Source organism: Typopeltis vanoorti, chromosome 15, assembly GCF_054136105.1.
Source record: "Typopeltis vanoorti isolate ZY-2024b chromosome 15, IOZ_Tvanoo_1.0, whole genome shotgun sequence".
Classification (NCBI taxonomy): Eukaryota; Metazoa; Arthropoda; class Arachnida; order Uropygi; family Thelyphonidae; genus Typopeltis; species Typopeltis vanoorti.
In genome coordinates, this window is record NC_143563.1 from 61,545,627 (window position 1) to 61,566,645 (window position 21,019).

Sequence of the window (21,019 nt, forward strand, 5' to 3'; positions counted from 1 at the left end):
AAGAAATACAAAGTATTGTCTTAAATTCACCCTCCTGTGATGTACTCTGTTATTAGGCATGCCATTGGATATTTAGGAAAAACAAAAATTGACTGCCAAATAATTCTTTTCTGTATTGGCTGAAATTACAAATATATCACATTAATCAAACACAGTGAACCTTGCTAGAGCAAATACTGTTATAACAAATTTACTGTAACAAGCTACCAAAAAGTCCTAAAGTCCCGTAGACACTGCTATTCTAAAGAAATTCACTATAGCAAACTGTCTATTGTAACAAAATGGTTCTTTTAGGTTTGCCATAGTGAGAATGTCAAATGTATTTCTGGCTGAGTTGTCACCCTATATATGAAGTCCCTCTTTTGTTTGGGATCGGGATAGCAAACAGTGAAATTAATCTACTGGACCAACTTTCAAGCACAAAGAATTGAAGATATGCACCATCACTATACAAAGCTTCAACGGAAAGATGGAACAAGCAGGATGAAGACTAAAATAGGGCAATTCTTCTAAATAATAAGATGATTTATTCAGACAATAGTAGTGAAATAAGAGAGAGAGGTAGGAATATCTATTATATATACTAAACTTGAAGATAAATATATCAAATGGCAATCCACATAAAATGCCATTTACAAATAAGTTGAACAGTAGTGGCACAAGACCAGAACCTCTGGCATGCCACCAGTTAATTTCCTTTTCTGGAAGTTGGTCATTCAGACAACCACTCACCTATCTATTATGTTGGAGGTTTAATGGATTTTTTACAACACTCAAAAAGAATTAAAATAGAATTTAATACTTCCTATATTTCGTCCTAGTCACTAGGACATCTATGGGGATTACAAAAACAATTAATGTAACATGCACACAAAAACTTACAATACTAAGCCCAACCACATGGGTGACACTACAGTCCTATCTAGGTGGAGCGCCCTCTAAGGGCGGTTGTAGGTGGCCTGGAATGTAAGGTGGGACCTCTGGTGATGAGTGTTTCCCAAATCTTCGGAAGCTTAATGCAACCGTATTTATTTGATTTGGTTGGTTTCTGAGAGCTTCTGCTGCTGCTTTTAAGAAAAGTCTCTCTTTCTTGAATTTGCTGTGGTGGGCATGGTGATTTTTTCTTCCATGATACTCTGTGGGTGGTGTCCAACACATGGTCAGCCAAGCCTGAATGGCCATAGTTGTGTTTAACGATGTACGACTTGTGTTCCTCCAGGCGGATGGATGCTGATCTGCCTGTCTGTCCAAAGTACGCAAGCTTACAGGAACAGGGTACTTTGTAAACTCCAGGCAGAGAGAGAGGAGGGAGCTGATCTTTCGTAGACCGGATAAGGGTAGCAAGTTTGCGGTAGGGCTTATATGCTGTGTGTAGGTTATACTTTTTTAGTATCTTGGCTATTTTTTCTGAAGTGCCACGGATGTAGAGTATGGTGATGGCATTTTTAAATTCTTGTTGATGAGAGGGATGGGGAATGGGGGAGGAATTGATTATTTTTTTGATACTGTGTTTGCTGTAGCCATTGGAGAGGAAAGTTCTGTGTATGTGGTTAAGCTCAGTAGTGAGGGCAGTTCTACTGGAACAAAGATTGTGGGCTCTATTGGTAAGAGTTTTAATAATGCCATATTGTTGTGAGGGGTGGTGGTGGGAGAGTTTGTGAATGTATCTGCCTGTGTGTGTGTGTGGATTTTCTGTACACAGTAAAGTATGTAACATGCACACAAAAACTTACAATACTAAGCCCAACCACGTGGGTGACACTACAGTCCTATCTAGGTGGAACGCCCTCTAAGGGCAGTCGTAGGCGGCCTGGAATGTAAGGTGGGACCTCTGGTGATGAGTGTTTCCCAAATCTTCGGAAGCTTAATGCAACCGTATTTATTTAGATTTGGTTGGTTTCTACATTCACAAACTCTCCCACCACCACCACCCCTCGCAACAATATGGCATCATTAAAACTCTTACCAATAGAGCCCACAATCTTTGTTCCAGTGGAACTGCCCTCACTACTGAGCTTAACCACATACACAGAACTTTCCTCTCCAATGGCTACACCGAACACAGTATCAAAAAAATAATCAATTCCTCCCCCATTCCCCGTCCCTCTCGTCAACAAGAATTTAAAAATACCATCACCATACCCTACATCCGTGGCACTTCGGAAAAAATAGCCAAGATACTAAAACAGTATAACCTACACACAGCATATAAGCCCTACCGCAAACTTGCTACCCTTATCCGGTCTACGAAAGATCAGCTCCCTCCTCTCTCTCTGCCTGGAGTTTACAAAGTACCCTGTTCCTGTAAGCTTGCGTACTTTGGATAGACAGGCAGATCAGCATCCATCCGCCTGGAGGAACACAAGTCGTACATCGTTAAACACAACTATGGCCATTCAGGCTTGGCTGACCATGTGTTCGACACCACCCACAGAGTATCATGGAAGAAAACCACCATGCTCCACCACAGCAAATTCAAGAAAGAGAGACTTTTCTTAGAAGCAGCAGCAGCTCTCAGAAACCAACCAAATCTAAATAAATACGGTTGCATTAAGCTTCCTGAGATTTGGGAAACACTCATCACCAGAGATCCCACCTTACATTCCAGGCCACCTACTACCGCCCTTAGAGGGCGCTCCACCTAGATAGGACTGTAGTGTCACCCATGTGGTTGGGCTTAGTATTGTAAGTTTTTGTATGCATGTTACATTAATTGTTTTTTGTAATCCCCGTAGATGTCCTAGTGACTAGGACGAAATATAGGAAGTATTAAATTCTATTTTAATTCTTTTTGAGTGTTGTAAAAAATCCATTAAACCTCCAACATAATGTCCTCACAGCACTTAAGCCTCTACACAAGAAAAAAAAAAAGCACTCGCCTATCTGTCTCAATCTAATATCCTACTCCCATCTCATTCCCAGCCTGTACACCAACTTTCCATTTGGCAGTCTGTCAAATGCCTTTGTAAAGCCAAAAATAAATGAATAAATAGATCACTGTATATGAGTCCATGTTATCCAGCACATTTGTCACCTTTTCGTAAAATGTAAGTAAATTGCTAAAGCAAAACTTACTCTGTCCAAACTCATGCTGACCACAATAGAAAATACTTTGTCTTTCATTTCAGTCCTATAACTAATCTCTCTAATACCTTGACCATAACTGTAAATATACGGAATGGTCTATAATTGGAAAAACCTATCTCAGCACCATTTTTGTGCAGTGGTGCTGTTTTTTTCTGATTCCACTTTTGGACCCCTCCTATTTCAGGATTCCCATTAAACGACTAGATCAAGGATACATTCGACTCTTTTGCACATAAATATCACACCAGTATCAAACCCCCACAGCCTTGTTTAAAATCTACCTTATTTAACATTTGTAATTCATTCATCTCTACTCCCAGTAGCATTTTTCTCTCTCCTACACAGCAACATTCACACCAGTACGAAATACACTGACAGGGTGCTCATTAAATAATTCTAAAATCCATCATCTCTGTTTGAAATTTATATATTAAGGGTTCCACACAAAGAGAAAACCAAGAAGCAGACGTAAAACTAGCTGGCTACCTAGCTTCCAAAATTCTGAATTGCAGTTCAGATTATTCTTAGAGCAGTGCAGTTTTAATCCCAAATCCTATTAAATATCCTTCTTTTGAATTTAGTTATTATGACAAAGCTTACAAGATTAGAAAAATTAAGTGTTGCATTTTTTAATTGTAAAATATTGAAAAATATTTGAATTTAAATATTGAAGAATTTAATTTGGAAACTCATCTTTTGTTTGTAGATTACAAAAAAGTATTTGACAGAGTAAAAAGATATATACTGTTTGATATATTACAAAGAATAAATATACCTAATATTTTACTACATGCAATATTGAATATATACAAAGTTAATGAAATAAAAATAAATGAAAAGTTGTCTGAAAAACAATCTATAAACCAAGGAGTAAGACAGGGATGCTCTCTGTCTCCAACACTTTTCAATATTTACATTAATGAAATATTAATACAGTGGACCACCTTAAACAATCAAGATATAGAAATTTCCTGGAATAACAAAATAAATACACTATTATTTGCAGATGATCAGGTAATAATATCAGATAAGGAAGACAATTTACAAAGAGCAATATATATAATTTAAAAATTATAGTAGAACAGTTTGGAATGAAAATTTCCATAGATAAAACTAAAACAATGGCATTTTGTGGACAAACTCCAGTTAGAAGCAAAATAGTTATTAATAATAAAATAATAGAACAGATAAATACTTTCAGTTATCTTGGATGTGAAATATCGTATGAAGGAGAAAAGGACATAAAATTAAAAACTTCAAAATGTTTACAGATTATAGGCCTGATAAATAGAACACTCAACCCAAATATAGTACAAAAAGAAACACACTTGAAAATATACAATACTTTAGCAGTGCCCACATTATTATATGGCAGTGAAATTTGGGCAATAAACAAACAAGATAAACAAAGAATAAAAACAAGTGAAATGAGATTTATGAGAAGAACTGCAAAATACACATTATTAGATCAAAAAAGGAATGAAGACATTTTAAAAGAACTGAAAACAAAATCAGTAGAAGAAAAACTAAACAATTATAAACAAAAATGGATTGAACATGTAAACCAAATGGCCAACACCTGACATCCAAAACAACTACTAAAATATAAGCCAATTGGAAAGAGAAGGCAGGGTAGACCTCAAAAACGGATATTGGATGGATAATGAGACCGGAACAGACCAATATGGTCTGTTCCAGTCTCATTATTCCTGTAATTAGTGTTATGATGATGATGAAAATATTGAAAAAAATACAAATTAGATCTGCCCTTCTGTTTAATAAAGAACGTGTATTTTCAGAATTTTGAAACCTTTTTAATTGTTAGAATTAAAAAATGATGCATGTGAAAACACTTTTTTAAAATACTATAATTTTTAAATCATTACAGTATCATCTTATTTAACAGTTAACATAATTTTAAATATTTCATTTCACTTAGCACAAAGTATTTAAATGTTTTTATAGTGGAAGGTCTTGCTTCAGCACTTCTGGATCAAGGAACATTACAGCCTGTTTTTTCAAGTTGCTGTTGATGACAAAATTTAATCAGCTTCTTTGTTATTGTTTGTGATTAAAATGTTTAAGATGATCTCTTGTCATCAATTCCTGTGGAAAAACTCATTGCTCTTGCTTAAGGAATTTTTCTCTTTAAAATGTTAATTCAAAAGACTGAAGATCAAAATTTTACCAGCTTTCAATGAATCCTGTACATTAAGATTTACTTTTAATACTAATCCCATGAAAAAGGTCTTAGTTACAACTTTCACTTCATTTTAAATTTTGTAACTAAACAAAATGAAAGTTTTCTATCCCAGTTTCTAAAATAATCATAACCAAAGTATTTTACTTGAAGGCAATGATGTTAATACTTTATTTAATATATTTTATTTTTATCATGATTTTATAATAGATGATCTGTGTGTGTGTGTGTGTGTGTGTGTGTGTGTGTGTGTGTGTGTGTGTGTGTGTGTGTGCGTGCGTGCGTGCGTGCGTGCGTGCGTGTGTGAGTGAGTGAATGTTTAGAATGTAAATATTATTTTGCCTTCTTCAGTTACAAAGTCTCCTTAGAACAAAAATATTGCTTTAACATATAAAAAATATTTCTCTCTCCCTGATGAGATTTTTTGAGTAAGTAAGCTTTTATGTTTTAAATTGGAATCTCCATTTAAAGAAACTAATTTTATACAGCATTTTAAACAAAATATATTATTTACTAATGATGAATTTTCATGGTAAAACAAATTTGATGTATGTTAATGATATAATTTTAAAAATGCATTATTCTTTTTCCATTAAGGAATAACTCAACTGTGAATAAAATAATTTATTTATTTTTTTATTTGACTGAATTTTTTTGGTAATATGTTTGCTTCTAGTCTCTTACCATGTTTGTGATTACATAATAATGATGAACCTTACTTACATTTAGGAACACTTTACATCTATTGTTTAAGTATATTGTATATACAGATGAAAGTACACAACCAAAACATGTATATTATACATTTTGTATGTATATATCAGAAGTAAAAAGTAATAAATCGGGTAATAACCAAAGTCATATCAGTAACTATATTCAGTATTTAGCCAAAATCTCCTCACTAGTCAGGTTACAGGTTATGGTTAAATACAATATTCCACTAGTGACAGTCTCTGTACATCCTGGACATGATTATTTGTGAATACAAATACTTTTATTATATTTGTATTTAAAACTGTTATTTAAATGAATTTGAAAAGTTGAAAAGACATGAGGTTAACTATGAACATATAGGATTATGTATGCGGTCCCAAACTTAAACTTTTGCAAAACCTTTAAAACAGCTTAAAAATGCCCAGGCTATTTTTTAAGCCATATGAACCAAAAAAACCTATGAATTTAATTTTTTTATTCAAAAAGGCTTCATTCCCATATTTATGTAGTTGGTCAAAAAATTCATGGCATGCTACTCCTTTTTAAAACTAAAAATCAGAATAGCTAAGATTGTATGTGTGTGTGTGTGTGTGTGTGTGTGTGTGTGTGTGTGTGTGTGTGTGTGTGTGTGTGTTACTATTTATAGCATTTTATTCATTTTATAATCTAACAGACCATTTCTATGAACCTTTTATTATAGTACCATGGTATTTTGGTAGTTTTTCTACTATTGAAACACAAGTAAAATTTTATATTGTTAGTACTTAATTTTCTCAGTTGTATTTGCATGAGGACTGTATTTACTACATAAAAAAAAGTTATTTTTGTGTATATTTATTTATTTTTTTTTTAAATTGACACTGGTCCTTTATGATATCTGTTGTCATTATGATTATTATTCACTATTAATACTGCATTGATTAGCTGTGAAATTTGTCTGTGTCAGTACAAGGGACTGACCATTTTACCATCTTGAATTGGTAAAATATTTTGAATTATTAATATACCTTATAACTAGCACTTCTTTTTGTAAAATAATATGTGCTGGTACACATTCTTTGCTAGAGAAAAGTTGCAAATTAAAACAATATTGTATCCATATGCCACATGTCACTATTAATAAATGTGCTGATACAGTGCTGTTTTGCATACTGTCCCAAAAAAAGCACTGCCTATAAATAATTTTACAATTACAGTTTCAAGTGTGAGCAGTTATATAAAATTGTCATTATTATGTTTAAGCTTTGTGGTGTTTGTAATGTACTGAAGTATGCATATATCAGAACACATCATATATGGGATGTCCCAAAAAATGTATACTGCTTTATCAGCTTATAATTCCGTAAAACTGGTTCTTTTTTCAGGTATAAAGAATTGGCTTTAAAAATGAATGATGACAGACTTACATTTGAACAATGGAAATTTTTACTGAATTGTTACTGAAAATGTAAATGAAGTCCATAGACAGTAGAGAAATGAATTTCAAACATAACCTCTAACATGAATTACAATTTCCCAGATCCACAATAAATTTGAAACTGATAGTACTGTGTTCCACAAATCACAACACTTAAATTAAAGCAAGAAATAGAAGAGAAATGTCACTATTACAGTGGATATACACTGCTTGGAAAGACGTCAATGGACACCATAGAGTGATGAACAAACAGCCATGGCACCTACCTTAATAAGATGTAGGACCTCCTTTCACTTCAATGACTGCAGCAATCCTATGATGCATACTTTCCATAAGGGTACAATAGAAATCAATGAGAATTTTGGCCCATTTTTCCTGTAAGCATATAATGAGGTCCTGGATTGTTGTGGTACAGATGTCCCTTGACCTTACCCAATGCTCCAGATCATCCCACAGATGTTCCATAGGATTGAGATCAGGGCTCTGTGGAGAGTAGTCAAGTGTGGCGATGTTCATATCCATAAAGCACACAGTTACAGCAGTAGCCTTATGACAAGGTGCAATGTCTTGCTGAAAGAAACAATGGTCAGTTCCATAGAAATGCCACAAAGTAGGAAGCATTGCATTGTACAAAATGTTTAGATACCTCTCAGAGTTCAATGTTTGTGCCAACACAACCAGAGGTCTGAGGCCAAACAAGGACCATACCATTACACCGCCACCTCCAAATTTCATAGTTCGGGTTACATACTCTAGCAAGAGACTTTCACTAGGCATCCACCACATCCATACCCGTCCATCTGCTCACTAGAGGGTGTAGCGTGATTCGTTGCTCCATAACACGGCTGTCCGAGCTACCACGTCCCACTGCACACTCTTTGCACCCTGAAGATGACACTGCATGTTGGTTTGGGTAATGTGGGACTTGCATTGCAGTCATACCATGGAAACCCATGTTGTGAGCCTCAATTCTGAATGTTTTTGTGCAGATTTGTGTTCCAGTTGATGCCTGTAACTCCGCATTCAATGTTTTGGCCAACAAACGGCAGTTGTTACATATTATCCTTCATAGCACCCTATGATCATGTTGGTATCACTGATTGTTGACCTGGGATGATCAAATTTCCAACATATGATAGGCCTGCAACATGGCATCCTATCACAACACTTCTTTCAAACTCCATGAATTCCCTTCTCACAGCCATTTCACCCAGACACAGTTGCACTGACTTGGGCGCATCATATTCGTCTAGTTTATATCAGCTACAAACACCTAACTCGTTACATGGCACAATAAACCTTGCCCATGGAGGTGTTCACTTCTCTCCAAAGCAGTGTATGTTAATTGATGTTTGCAGATCAGTTCTCACAGCATTGTACAGAATATTTAATACCTCTCGGAGTTCACAATGCCTCGATGAAAGTGGAAGATAGTTTGAACTTGACATAATGCATAGTTTAAACATAAAATATAATGCTTTTATATTTAATCTTTAATGTAGCATTTACTCAATTATAAAATTATTAAATTATAAGAAAATAAACATAGCAGTTATTTAACAACCAAGTGTGTATACATTTTTTGAGACAAGTCTGTATATTTCTTGACAGCATGCATAATATATGTTTTGCTACCTAGTATGTATGGGTTAAACTTCTTGTTAACTTGAAAACATAAGTTTTTCTTAAAGAAACAAATCTATTTTATTATATCTCCTTTGCTATGCTGGAAATTTGTTACATATGTTGTAGAACACCTGTAGTAAATTTTTTACTGCATTGCAAGCCAATAAGAGAGGCATGAGTTTTACAAGACATCAAATTCATCTAAATTCACACTTGCAGGCTTACCTCCCTAATTCAGAAATCTTGTTATTAAGCATTTTTAAGCAATAATTACATTTTTTATGCATATATGATTGTAGCCCATGACCTTCCAGAAAATTTCTGAATGCTTAAGAGTTCAAGTAAATTTTGATATCACATCACAACTAATATAATCTGTAATTTCCTACCTCTTGCCTCTTTCTTCCTTTATTTATAAGCCATCCATCCATCTCATGCATGAAAGCAGGATCAACTTTTTTTAACAAAAAATATAAATCACTTTTCATTTTCTTGTAGGGTCCACATTAGCATTTCTGTTTCTTCTTTCATTCAGTCCTTGAGTCATATTTAGAGCTTTCAACTCTAAGTGAAACATCTGTCCAATTTTTTAATTTATTTATTTTCTATCCAGTTTATTCTTGGTTCTAGCTCTTTTTTGAGTTCTGGGATAAGTCCTTCAAGAACTTACATTGAGAGGCCATTAGATCTGCTGATATGACCAAACCAGATGAGTTATTTCCTATGAATTTTGTTATGATGTTATTTCTTAGATCAGTGAAATAACTGATGCTTTGTCTTACTTCAAAATTTGTGACATGATCAGTGTATAGTATCCTTAGAAGTCATCTATAGCATCTCATTTCAAATGCTAGCAACCTCTTTTCATCTTCTTTTAAGAAGGTCCAAGTTTTACTTCTGTATAGACTTACCGAACTAACCAGTGTGTTAATAAGATGTAATCTGTTTGTAATTGTAAGCTTGTTATATGTCTATAGTGGTTTTTAGTTTTTTTAGTGCTGCTGTTGTTTCTACAGTTTTTGTTCTAATATCTTGTCTTGATCTTCCATCTTTATCAAAAACATTGCCTAGGTATTTGAAATAATCAGCTTCTTTCTTCAAAAATCAGAAACCATGACAAACACCTGTGGCCAGAAGCACAGATATTTGTCATGGTTTCTGATTTTTGGGTACATATGGTTAAGCCTCTTTTTTAAGTGTGAGATTACTTTGTAGTGATTTCCTGAAGATCTGATTTGTTTTCTGCTAGGAGATCAATATCATCAGCAAACTTAAGATGATTTACATTAGCATACTTGATATAAAATGGTGCCACAATTGATTTTGTAGATTGTAAAAGAAAACTATAGACTGTTTATCATTTCTTTGAAACATTTTATTGATATTTTTTCTTACTGATGGCTTTTATCACGTATCTGTGCATTACCTGTGTCTGTTCTTAGCACTGAACATGGCATAACATAACATACACATAATGGTTTTCACTACATGCAAGTTACAATATTCTCCATTCCATCTGCTTTAAAAGTCCTGTCTCATGGATGTGTGCAGTCCACCATCTGAAGGTTAGCCTATAACCATCATCATCAAATTCCTGACATTACTCTCATTGGGGTGTACAGGATATTACAATAGTACTTAGTACTACATTAGTAACTTCCTATCGACAATTTACCTCCAAATTAACCTGTTATCTGTCAAACATTCCAATATTATCAGATTTTTATATTTCTATCTTCTAAGGCACTTTTTATTGTATCAATCCACCTAGATCTTAGTCTTCCTCTGGGTCTTTTACCTGCCCTCCTGGCAAAGAACACTTGGTTTGCTAACCTTTCCTAACCCATTCTGTTTAAGTGCTGATACTACCCGAGATTAGTTCTGCTAACACATTCCTGAATGCTACCAATGTCAAGTTGGTTCCTAATATAATCATTTTTAATATAATATTTAACATTGATGCCATCTGTTCACTCTCCTAATCTTTCTGAGAACTCTAATATCTGTAGTCTCCAATCTTTGATCAAAAGTTTTATTTCTACCCCAGCTCTCAGATCCATAAGTTAAAACTACTTGGAACACTGTCTTGTATACAGCTAGTTTAGTTTAATATAAATTTATTTAGTTGATTTCCTACCATACCAATTTTGCTAATTCAGGTGTCTATTTCTGAATTTAATTTGCCATCTTCACTAAAAATTGTGATAAATATCTAAAACATTTTACATGTTCCATAAGTTCTCCATTCAGGATGCAGTTGATGTTTTCAATGTTTTTGCCTATTTTCATTGTCTTCATCTTTTTGATGCTAATTTTCATACCATATTTTTTACAACAGTTATTCAATTTAAGTAGGGAATCCTGCAGACTAGTACTGGATTTACTTAGAAGTATAACATCTGTGTAAAGTAGAGCTGAGATTGACATCTCCAATTTTGATATCAGGTTTAATGCCACTTTCCTTCATAATGTGATCCTTATATTATTATCATCATCATCATCAAATTCTTGCCATGTACCCTCAAGGGGTGTACAGGATATGATAGTACTACATGAAAAAAATTACATCATTATTAATTTCCTATCTACAATTTTCCTCCAAATCAGTCTGTTACTTGTCAAGACTCCAACATTATCAGATCTTATATTTCTATCGTCTAAAGCACTTTGTACCGTATCAATCCACCTATATCTTGGTCGTCGTTTTGCTGCCAACCTGGCAGAGAACACTTGTTTTGCTAATCTTTCCTCGCCCATTCTGTTTAAGTGACCATACCACCTGAGATTAGCTCTGCTAACACATTCCTGGATGCTGACAATGTCAAGTTCTTTCCTAATATCCTCGTTTTTAATATGATGTTGCCATTGATGCCATCTGTTCACGCCTATAATCTTTCTCAGGACTCTCATATCTGTGGTCTCTAGTCTTTGGTCAAGTGTTTTACTTCTGACCCAGCTGTCAGATCCATAAGTTAAAACTGTTTGAACACTGTCTTGTATACAGCTAATTTAATGTTCCGACTAATTTCTCTCTTATTCCATATGAATTTATTCAATTGACTTCCCACCATACCAGCTTTGCTGATTCTGTTGTCTATTTCTATATTTAATTTACCATCTTCAGTAAAAATTGTGCCTAAATAGCTGAAATGTTTTACTTGTTCCACAGGTTCTCCATTCACAACACAGTTGACATTTTCAATGATTCTGCCTATTTTCATTGTCTTTGTCTTTTTATTGCTGAGCTTCATACTATATCTATTACAACAGCTATTCAATTTTGTCAGAGAATCTTGCAGACTTGTAGCAGATTTATTTAGAAGTATAACATCGTCTGCATAAAGCAAAGAGCTGACATTAACATCTCCAATTTTGATATCATGTTTAATATCACTTTCCTTCATAATGTGATTCATATAGATAATGAATAACAGAGGGGATAATGTACATCCTTGTCTCACACCAGATTTAACATTAAACCATCTTCTTGTACTTCCTTCAATTCTAACTGCTGATTTACAACTCAAATAAAGACTGTATGCTTGATATAATGCCCCATTGACAACATATAACTGCAGCGTATTGAGTAGCTTCTCTCTTGGCACCTTGTCATATGCCTTTTCTAAATCGACAAAACTTAAATACAGATCTTTGTTATATTCCCATGCTTTCTCGACTATTTGTCATAAAGTGAAGATCTGATCCTGACAGCCTCTATTTGGCCTGAATCCAGCTTGTTCTTCACCAAGCTTTTCTTCCACAATTCTTCTCAACCGTTTCTCAAGTATACTTGCATAGATCTTGCCAGGAACACTCAGTAGGGAAATACCTCTGTAATTCTCACATGCAGTTTTATTTCCCTTTTTATATATGGGTACTATGAGAGCTCTACTCCAATCGTTGTTAATTCGTCCCTCTGTCCAGGCTTTCTGAACTATGCAGTGCAGCCACTGTAAGACTCTTATACCACCATACTTGAGCATTTCTGGTCGAATATCATCTACTCCTGCTGCCTTTCCACATTTCAAGCCTTTGATGGCTTTTTCTACTTCAAGTATTGATATGTATTCCTGACTGCATGTCTGGTCAGTGTTTTTTTATCACTGTGCTGTCATCACTGCTTATTTCATTTAGCAATTTTTCAAAGTAATTACTCCATACTTCAAGGATATCTTTTTCTCCAATTTTCATGTCACCTTTATCATCTCTAATTCCTTTTACAGCACTCTTTCCTCCATTCTTAAGCTTCTTCAACAACCTCCAGAATATTTTGCCACCTTCTTGATATTTATTTTCTATATTCTTGCCAAAGTCCTCCCATGACTTTTGTTTAGCTAGTTTTACACAGTGTTTAGCATTCTTGTATTTGTGTCTGTATTCTCTAAGAGCACAAGCTGACTTATTTGACAGGAACTTTTGATATGCTTTCTTCTTTTCCTTTACTGCCTGTGTCCACCAGGGAGTTCTGATTTTTTTATCCTTACAGACAACCTCACCACATGCCTCTCTGGCAGAATCAATCAATGTTTTCTTCAGAGTTTGCCACTGAATCTCCAAGGTTTGATTCCTGTTCTCAAACTGTTTCATTTTTTCTTCAATAATCTTTGTGTATTTTTGTCTACAGTTCACATCTGAGAGCTGCTCAACTTTTATTCATTTTAAAACTTTCTTACATGTTATTCTTTTCAATATTAAATTCAATTTTATCCTGCTCAAGACTAAATAGTGATCACTTCCAATTTCAAATCCTCTGTACACTCTGGTGTCCTGCACCAGGGAGAAAATATCACTATCAACAATAACATAGTCAATGAGACTTTTCTTATTCCTAGCGTCTTCTCTCCATGTGAATTTGTGCACATTTTTATGTTGGAACATGGTGTTAGTAATAACCAGTCCATGTCCTGAGCAGAAATCCAACAGATATTTGCCATTATTATTAGCTTTGCTCTTTTCTCCAAATTTTCCCAAAATATTTTTGTATGTCTGACAATCATTTTCTACTCTGCTATTTAGATCCCCAACAAGGACCAACTTTTCATTTTTCATTGTGTCGGTTGCTTTTTCTAAAGCCTCAAAAAACTCCTCCACTTCTACCTTAGTAGAACCTTCTGTGGGACCATAAGCACAAATAAGTCTCATTGTCCAGTTCCCCATTCTCATATTTGCCCACATTACTCTACTTGAAACTGACTGCCATTCAAGAAGATTAGCCTCGTATTTTCTGTTGAATACTATGGCTACTACTTCTTTTCCTTGTTTGTCATTGCCTGAATATAACATTTTGTATTTATTGCTCAGAAAGATCTCATCAGTCTTTTTTGTTTCAGTCACCCCTATTATATCGATCTGGTACTTATCTAATTCCTCAGCTAGCTCCATTTCTTTGCCATTCAGGCTTCTTACGTTGATAGTACCGATATTTAACTCTGGTGATGTTGAGTTGGGGTTTGTTTTCAGATTTGTTCCAGTAGCTGACTTTTCGTTGTTCGCCCTGGTTCCCTGGCGAAAACAATGGGGGCCTTGTTTAACCGGGCGACGCCCCAGCCGGCATGAAATTTTGTCATGTTGTACCATCATTTTAATTTTGTTTAACCAATAAGAATTCAATTTGGTCGGCTAAATCCCAAATTGCCAGCCCATCCTCGTTTGTTCAGTATCCAAGTAGATACTCAACAGGGTGCACCACGAGAAGGTGAGGATTGGACATTAGGTCAGAAGCCCTGGTCGGTTCTCCGCATTCCTTTAAAGGCTATGAGGAGGTCTCCTCTCAGTTATACAGCTTTGACCCTTAAGCACCCCCTTATATTATTATTATTATTATTATGTGACACCTCCAGGGAATCCAAAGACTCATCGAGGGAGAGTGTGCCAACAGCATTGAATGACTGAACTCCTTCCAGCTACTAACCATGCTCAAACTTGCTTAACTTTTTGCGAGCCATTAGTAGTAGCAGAGGCTCTACCATTCGACCAACCTTTACTAGTATGATCCTTATATATAATGAATAACAGTGGAGATAATGTGCACCCTTGTCGCACACATGATTTAACATCAAACCATCTTACTATACCTCCTCCAATTCTAACTGCTGACTTACGGCTTAAATAAACTATGTATTGCTCAATGTAAACAGCCCATTTACACCATATGACTGAAGCATTTTGAACATCTTTCCTCTTGGCACCTTATCATATGCCTTTTCCAAAAATACAAAACTTAAATACAGGTCCTTGTTTTATTCTCATGATTTCTCAACTACTTGTCTTAAAAGTGAAAATCTAATCCCAAATCAGATTGATCTGGAATTAGACAACCTCTGTTTGTCTAATCCCAGCTTACTCTTCTCCAAGTTCCTCTCCACAGTTTGTCTTAGCTGTTTCTCAAGTATACTTGCATGTCTTACCAGGAACACTCAACACTCTGTAATTTTCACATTCATTTTACTTTCTATTTTTATAGATGACAGTATAAGCTCTACTCCAGTCACTTGAAATTCGACCCTCTGACCAGGCCACGTATATATATATATATATATATATATATATATATATATATATATATATATATATATATATATATATATACGTTGTATATAAGTTGTACATCCATATATTAAGTAACTTTTCTGCTATCAGAAATAACTGGTCTGTCTCTTTTGTACAGTGTAATACAGTTGTATGTTAAGCACTAATAATGATTTTCCTTTTGCCTTACACTCATAATTTCTCTTCTCTTTGAACTATCCATAGCTGTCTTCTGTGGACCATCCTCTTCCCTTCTTTCTTCTCTGAATCTGTCATCTCCAACTTGCTGTTTTGTTTCTCTTATGAATGCATTATGTTTTTTGCAATAATTTCAAGAATATACTGTAGATAAAATGCCATTTTTTTATCAATATCTGTTACTTATTCAGAGTGTAACCAAATATTATGAATATTTAATTATGCCATTCATTTTTCATGATGACAATAGTGTTATAATCCTATTGGCATTATAAAATAACATTCTTCCAATAGCACAGTTGACAGAATGATGGGAGATTTCCTCTTCCGCTGGAACAGATGCAAGTTCCATTCTCTTTGTGAAGAAGAAACTGTATGGACTTTTTCAATTGAAGTTGAGTTATTCTTGTAGATAAACTTATGCATTAGTTATACATAGCTTTTAATTTTTCAAGATATGACAGTGTATATTATAATATTAATTAAAAAACTTTAATTAATACTCTCCTATAGTTCGGCATGTTACATTGTCATCATCAGGAATCACAAAAAACAATGATGCATGCAGGCACTAACACTGAGCAAATGAGGCTGAATGAAGGCAAGAGAAGTCAGGCCTAGAGTCCTATGCTTATTAGTGGGCTAAATTGGGTTGTCTTAGCCACTAAGCTGACATTCTTAAAATGTATTGCTTCCCAAATTTGAGGCAGTCTCATGCACCCAAAATTGTTGAGGTTCGGAAAGTTTTTCAAAGCTCAAGGCAGAATACTCTTTCACTTGTATTTGCTACATTGTAATAGAGTGGCCTTTTTCCAGTTTATCCTGTAGTGGGTGCCCAAAGCATGGTCAGCAAGTCCTGAGTGGCTGTATTGGTGGAATCAAATGTAGTCCTTGTGTTCAGATATCCTGATATTAGCTATTCTGCCTATTTGGCCATAGTTGTAAACTGTCCTACTATGGACAGTTTACAACTGCAAGGGACCTAGTATACTCCTGGTAGGTCGAGAGGATGTAGAGTGGATGAGAGATGCCAATTTTTCATGTGGTCTAACTGGTTGTAAATTCCTATTTCCTTAGAATTTTTGTTAAGTTTTTTGGATGTGACCCAGATATGTGGAATATTTGATTAATCTCTGCTTTGCTTTGAAGAAGGAGGGGAGGAGATTGTTACATGGTTTTATTATTTTTTGGGAGTTGTAGCCATTGGCTAAGAAAGTGTTAAGGATATGGTCAAGTTCAGTAGTTAGGGCTCTATCCAAACACAAGGTCTACATCCAGTTCCAATAGTACAGTCACTCGGGAACTTGCTGACCATGCTTTGGACACCCACTGCAGGATATGTTGGAAAAGGCCACCTTATTACACCACATTCATTCTATTCAGACTATTCATTGAATCTGCCTCAGCTTTGAAAAACTTTCCAAACCTTAACAAATTTGGGTGCATGAGACTGCCTGATTTGCATCACTGAAGGCTGTGCATTTACAGATGCACTAGCTTTGCTGTTCTATGGGAGCAGGTTGCTGCCGCCCATGTTCTCCTGGCCGACACCAATGAAGCTATCCGTGCACTAGAAGAGCCTGCTGCAACGCTGAATGTTGACCTCTGGATGATGCTTTCTGTCATCTCAAACGCTTCAACAGACAGAGAATATCAAAGTATATGATGTTGGCACATTAAGAAATTTAAGAGTCTACAAAAAACTCAACTTCAAACCTCAACCACCTCCTAACATGGTAATAAACCTATCTTCCCTTTGTCGCCTGAAGCAATTAGCACACTTGCACATGGCCATAACTTTGCAATAGCACCTAAGAAAATTACTGTGGAGGAAATAATGATACAAGTTGAACAAGGTATCTGCAGCCCTCCCAACCATATTGCCAATAATATCAGACTGGATGTAGCCAGTGTTCTCCCCCACAAAAAGTAACTTATCAAATAAAGAATTTGAGGCTCTGCAAGAGATTAAAAACAACAACAGAATAAGAATTACAAGCAGATAAGAGAAATGTCACTGTGGTTTTAAACTAATCAGATTAGTCAGGTAAGTTTTCCTCTTTACTATTAGATCATTTTACCTACATCCCTATAGACTATTATCCACCAGCACACTTCCACAGGCCAAGAGCCTTTTTAAGGCTCTTGGCCTGTGGAAGTTACAAACAAATTAGAATCTTATAACCTTATATATGGACTACCAAAAATCCACAAACAAAATGTGCCATTATGTTCCATTAAATGGTTGGCATCGATTCACCCACTTACAAATTAGCCAAAGTGCTTACACAGTAATATACTTGCAACACACCTTCCACATAAAAAACTTAGCCCAATTTAAAGCCAGCATAGAAACTTCACACTGACATAAGGTCAGTTTTGATGTCTCCTCTTTATTCACCAGTGTCCCACTCAAAGATATCTTAGACCTCATCCAAGCCATATTTCCTCCCGATGTCTCAGCCCTATTTCAGTTCATCATGAACTCAGGCTATTTCATTTGGTAAGGAAAATTCTACAAACAGATAGAGGGAACTGCCATGAGTTCACCCCTGACAAACTTTTTTTTTTAGGGAGATCTACAAAGAAAAAACCTTAAACTCTGCCCCACAAAAACCCACTGTCTGACTACACTATGTGGATGATGTGTTCTCCATTTGGCCCAAAGGCCTGGATAGGCTCCACAATTTTTTTAACACACCTAAACAAACAATATCCCAGGATCCAGTTTACCTTGAAAAAGGAAAATATTAATGCCCAAAAATAATAAAACCATGTAACAACACCCCCCTCCTTCAAAGCAGATATTACTCAAAGTTTATCAGCATTCCATATATCCAGGCACATCTGAAAAATTAACAAAAATCCTAAGGAAATATGACCTTACAACCAGTTACAGACCACATAAAAAAATTGGCATCTCTTATCTGCTCCATCAAAGACCAGCCACATCCTCCTCTAGACCTACCAGGCATATACTAGGTCCCATGCAGTTGTAAACTTTCCTACTATGGCCAAATAGGCAGGACAGCTAATATCAGGATATCCAAACACAAGGACTACATCTGGTTCCACCAATACAGCCACTCAGAACTTGCAGACCATGCTTTGGACACCCACCACATGATACGCTGGAAAAATGCCAGTCTGTTACACGACAGAAAATATAAGTATGAAAGACTATTCATTGAATCTACTTCAGCTTTGAAAAACTTTCCAAACCTCAACAAATTTAGGTGCATGAGACTGCCACAAATTTGGGAAGCATATATTTTAAGAACATCAGCCCAACAGCCAAGACAACCTAATTTAGCCCACTATAGGGCACTCTAGGCCTGACTTCTGTTGCCTTCATTCTGGCTCATTTGCTCAGTGTTGGTGCCTGTGTGCACATATCGTTTTTGGTGATCCCTGATGATGGCAATGTAACATTGGCAAACTATAGCAAAGTATTAATTAAAGTTTTTTTTAATTAATATTCTTGTATATATATTGTCATTTCCTGAAAAATGAAAAGTGAAGTTGAGTTAGCTTGTCATAATTAAGTAGCAGGATTTTTCTTCTGGAAACTCAAGAGTTTTCATCCCACATACTAGAAAATCTGCCAAAGAATACACATAATTTACAGACAAAAAATACTTTTGGGAGCATATGGCATTGTGTGTAGAGGAGGATTAAATAGTGGAGGCAGGGTGTTGTGTAGAGTGGAATACCCTCCTATAATGAATCCTAAGATCCTTGGTGGTATCATGTAATAATGATAACTTTATTTTTGCTGTGTGTCTAAATCAGTGTTTCTCAACGTTTTTTGGATCATGCTCCACCTCAATGCCTCAGAGATTTTGATGCCCCCCCCTCTAGCATAATAGTCAGCCAAGTTCTGAAAAAGTATAATATAAATATGTACTTTAAATAAAAAAAAGGAACATAGGTAAAACTGTTTTTAATTTGACTTTCTTCAATGAATATAAATTTTATATTACACTTTGTGTAATATAAAATTACACAAAGTAATTTTATGACTTTGTGTAATATAAAACATAAATCGAACTGGACTCGGGAAAATAAAATCCAAGTTAATGCGATCCTTGAGCTTGATGTCTGCTGCAAAGAGTTTTTATTTGAGTACTAATTTAGTCATTTTCAATCTCAAATCCCCCATGGTTTGTGATATCCAGATGATTTCTTTTTTTCAGTAGCAAGTCATTTACAGCACTAAAGCCACATTCAACTAAATATGACGACGGGAAGGGCAACAGTATTTTTTTTGCAAAACTATTTGAATTTCAGTATTTCATTTCTCTCTCATCAGAAAGCCATGGCATTGTTCCTTTTATGTTAAATAAATTTCTAATAGACTCATCATTTTGCTCTTCTGAGAGTTTTTCTTGATACTGTATTTATGTTGACTGCTGTACTAGTGATGTTAGCTTTTTTTCTCGGAAAGTCAGTGTTGCAACATCGACAATTTATCGCCAACAATGGTGAGTTTTTTGAGTATATCAATGATGAGGTGACAAATGTAACGTCATTTTCTAATTGTCCCCCAAAATATTCAAATTTCCCCCTGTGGGGCATATGCCCCACGTTGAGAAACACTGGTCTAAATAATGCCTGTTTGTCTATGAAGAAACCTGGAAAAAAAAAAAAACTTATGTCCATAAGTTTTTTTTATGATATTTTTATGGGCATAAATCAGCACAGATTCTAAAAGAGTATTCAACTGAACTGTATTCCTTTGACCAGGCTATATAATTTAAATCTCAGAACAGTGAAGATTCTGCAGGAGTGCATAAATTGAAAGATATGGGATTGCATTATAACATATAGGTGTGGATAAGAGGCTTGCTGACTGACAGATATCAAAAAGTGGTATATGGGGGATGTCAGATGGCAAGATTTAAGGTAACAGTGGTGTACCACAAGATGTCCTTGGTCCATTGTTGTTCATTCTATACATGAATGAAACTGGGGTGGATTTGACAGCTGCGTACAGCTATTTGTTGATGATGCAAGGATATTCAGGGTAAATCAAGAATGTGACTGATATGCAGTACTTGCTGAATGATTTGAATTGGCTGGAATTAGAGACTTGGGAAAACAATTATTGTTCAATGTTAGTAAATGTAAAGTCATGCACTTTAGTGTGATTAAATATCCAATGTCGTATTATATTAGTAAGATTATGCTAGAAGAAACTGATCATGCTAGGGATCCAGGAGTTTTAGTAAACAGAAAATTGAAGTTCA

At 35.2% G+C, this 21,019-nt stretch overlaps 1 protein-coding gene across 3 annotated transcripts in view; it reads left to right on the top strand.

The window, feature by feature from the left end:
* The window catches only part of LOC150098799 (gamma-tubulin complex component 5-like), a 304,536-nt gene extending 299,360 nt beyond the window's left edge, over positions 1–5,176 (top strand). For all 3 annotated transcript variants that reach the window (XM_090405102.1, XM_090405103.1, XM_090405104.1), the window contains exon 22: positions 5,053–5,176. In XM_090405102.1, coding sequence (XP_090261228.1) covers positions 5,053–5,120 — 68 coding nt within the window. In that variant the 3' untranslated portion in view covers positions 5,121–5,176. The remainder of the gene's footprint in view (positions 1–5,052) is intronic.
* Positions 5,177–21,019: the final 15,843 nt, after the last annotated feature.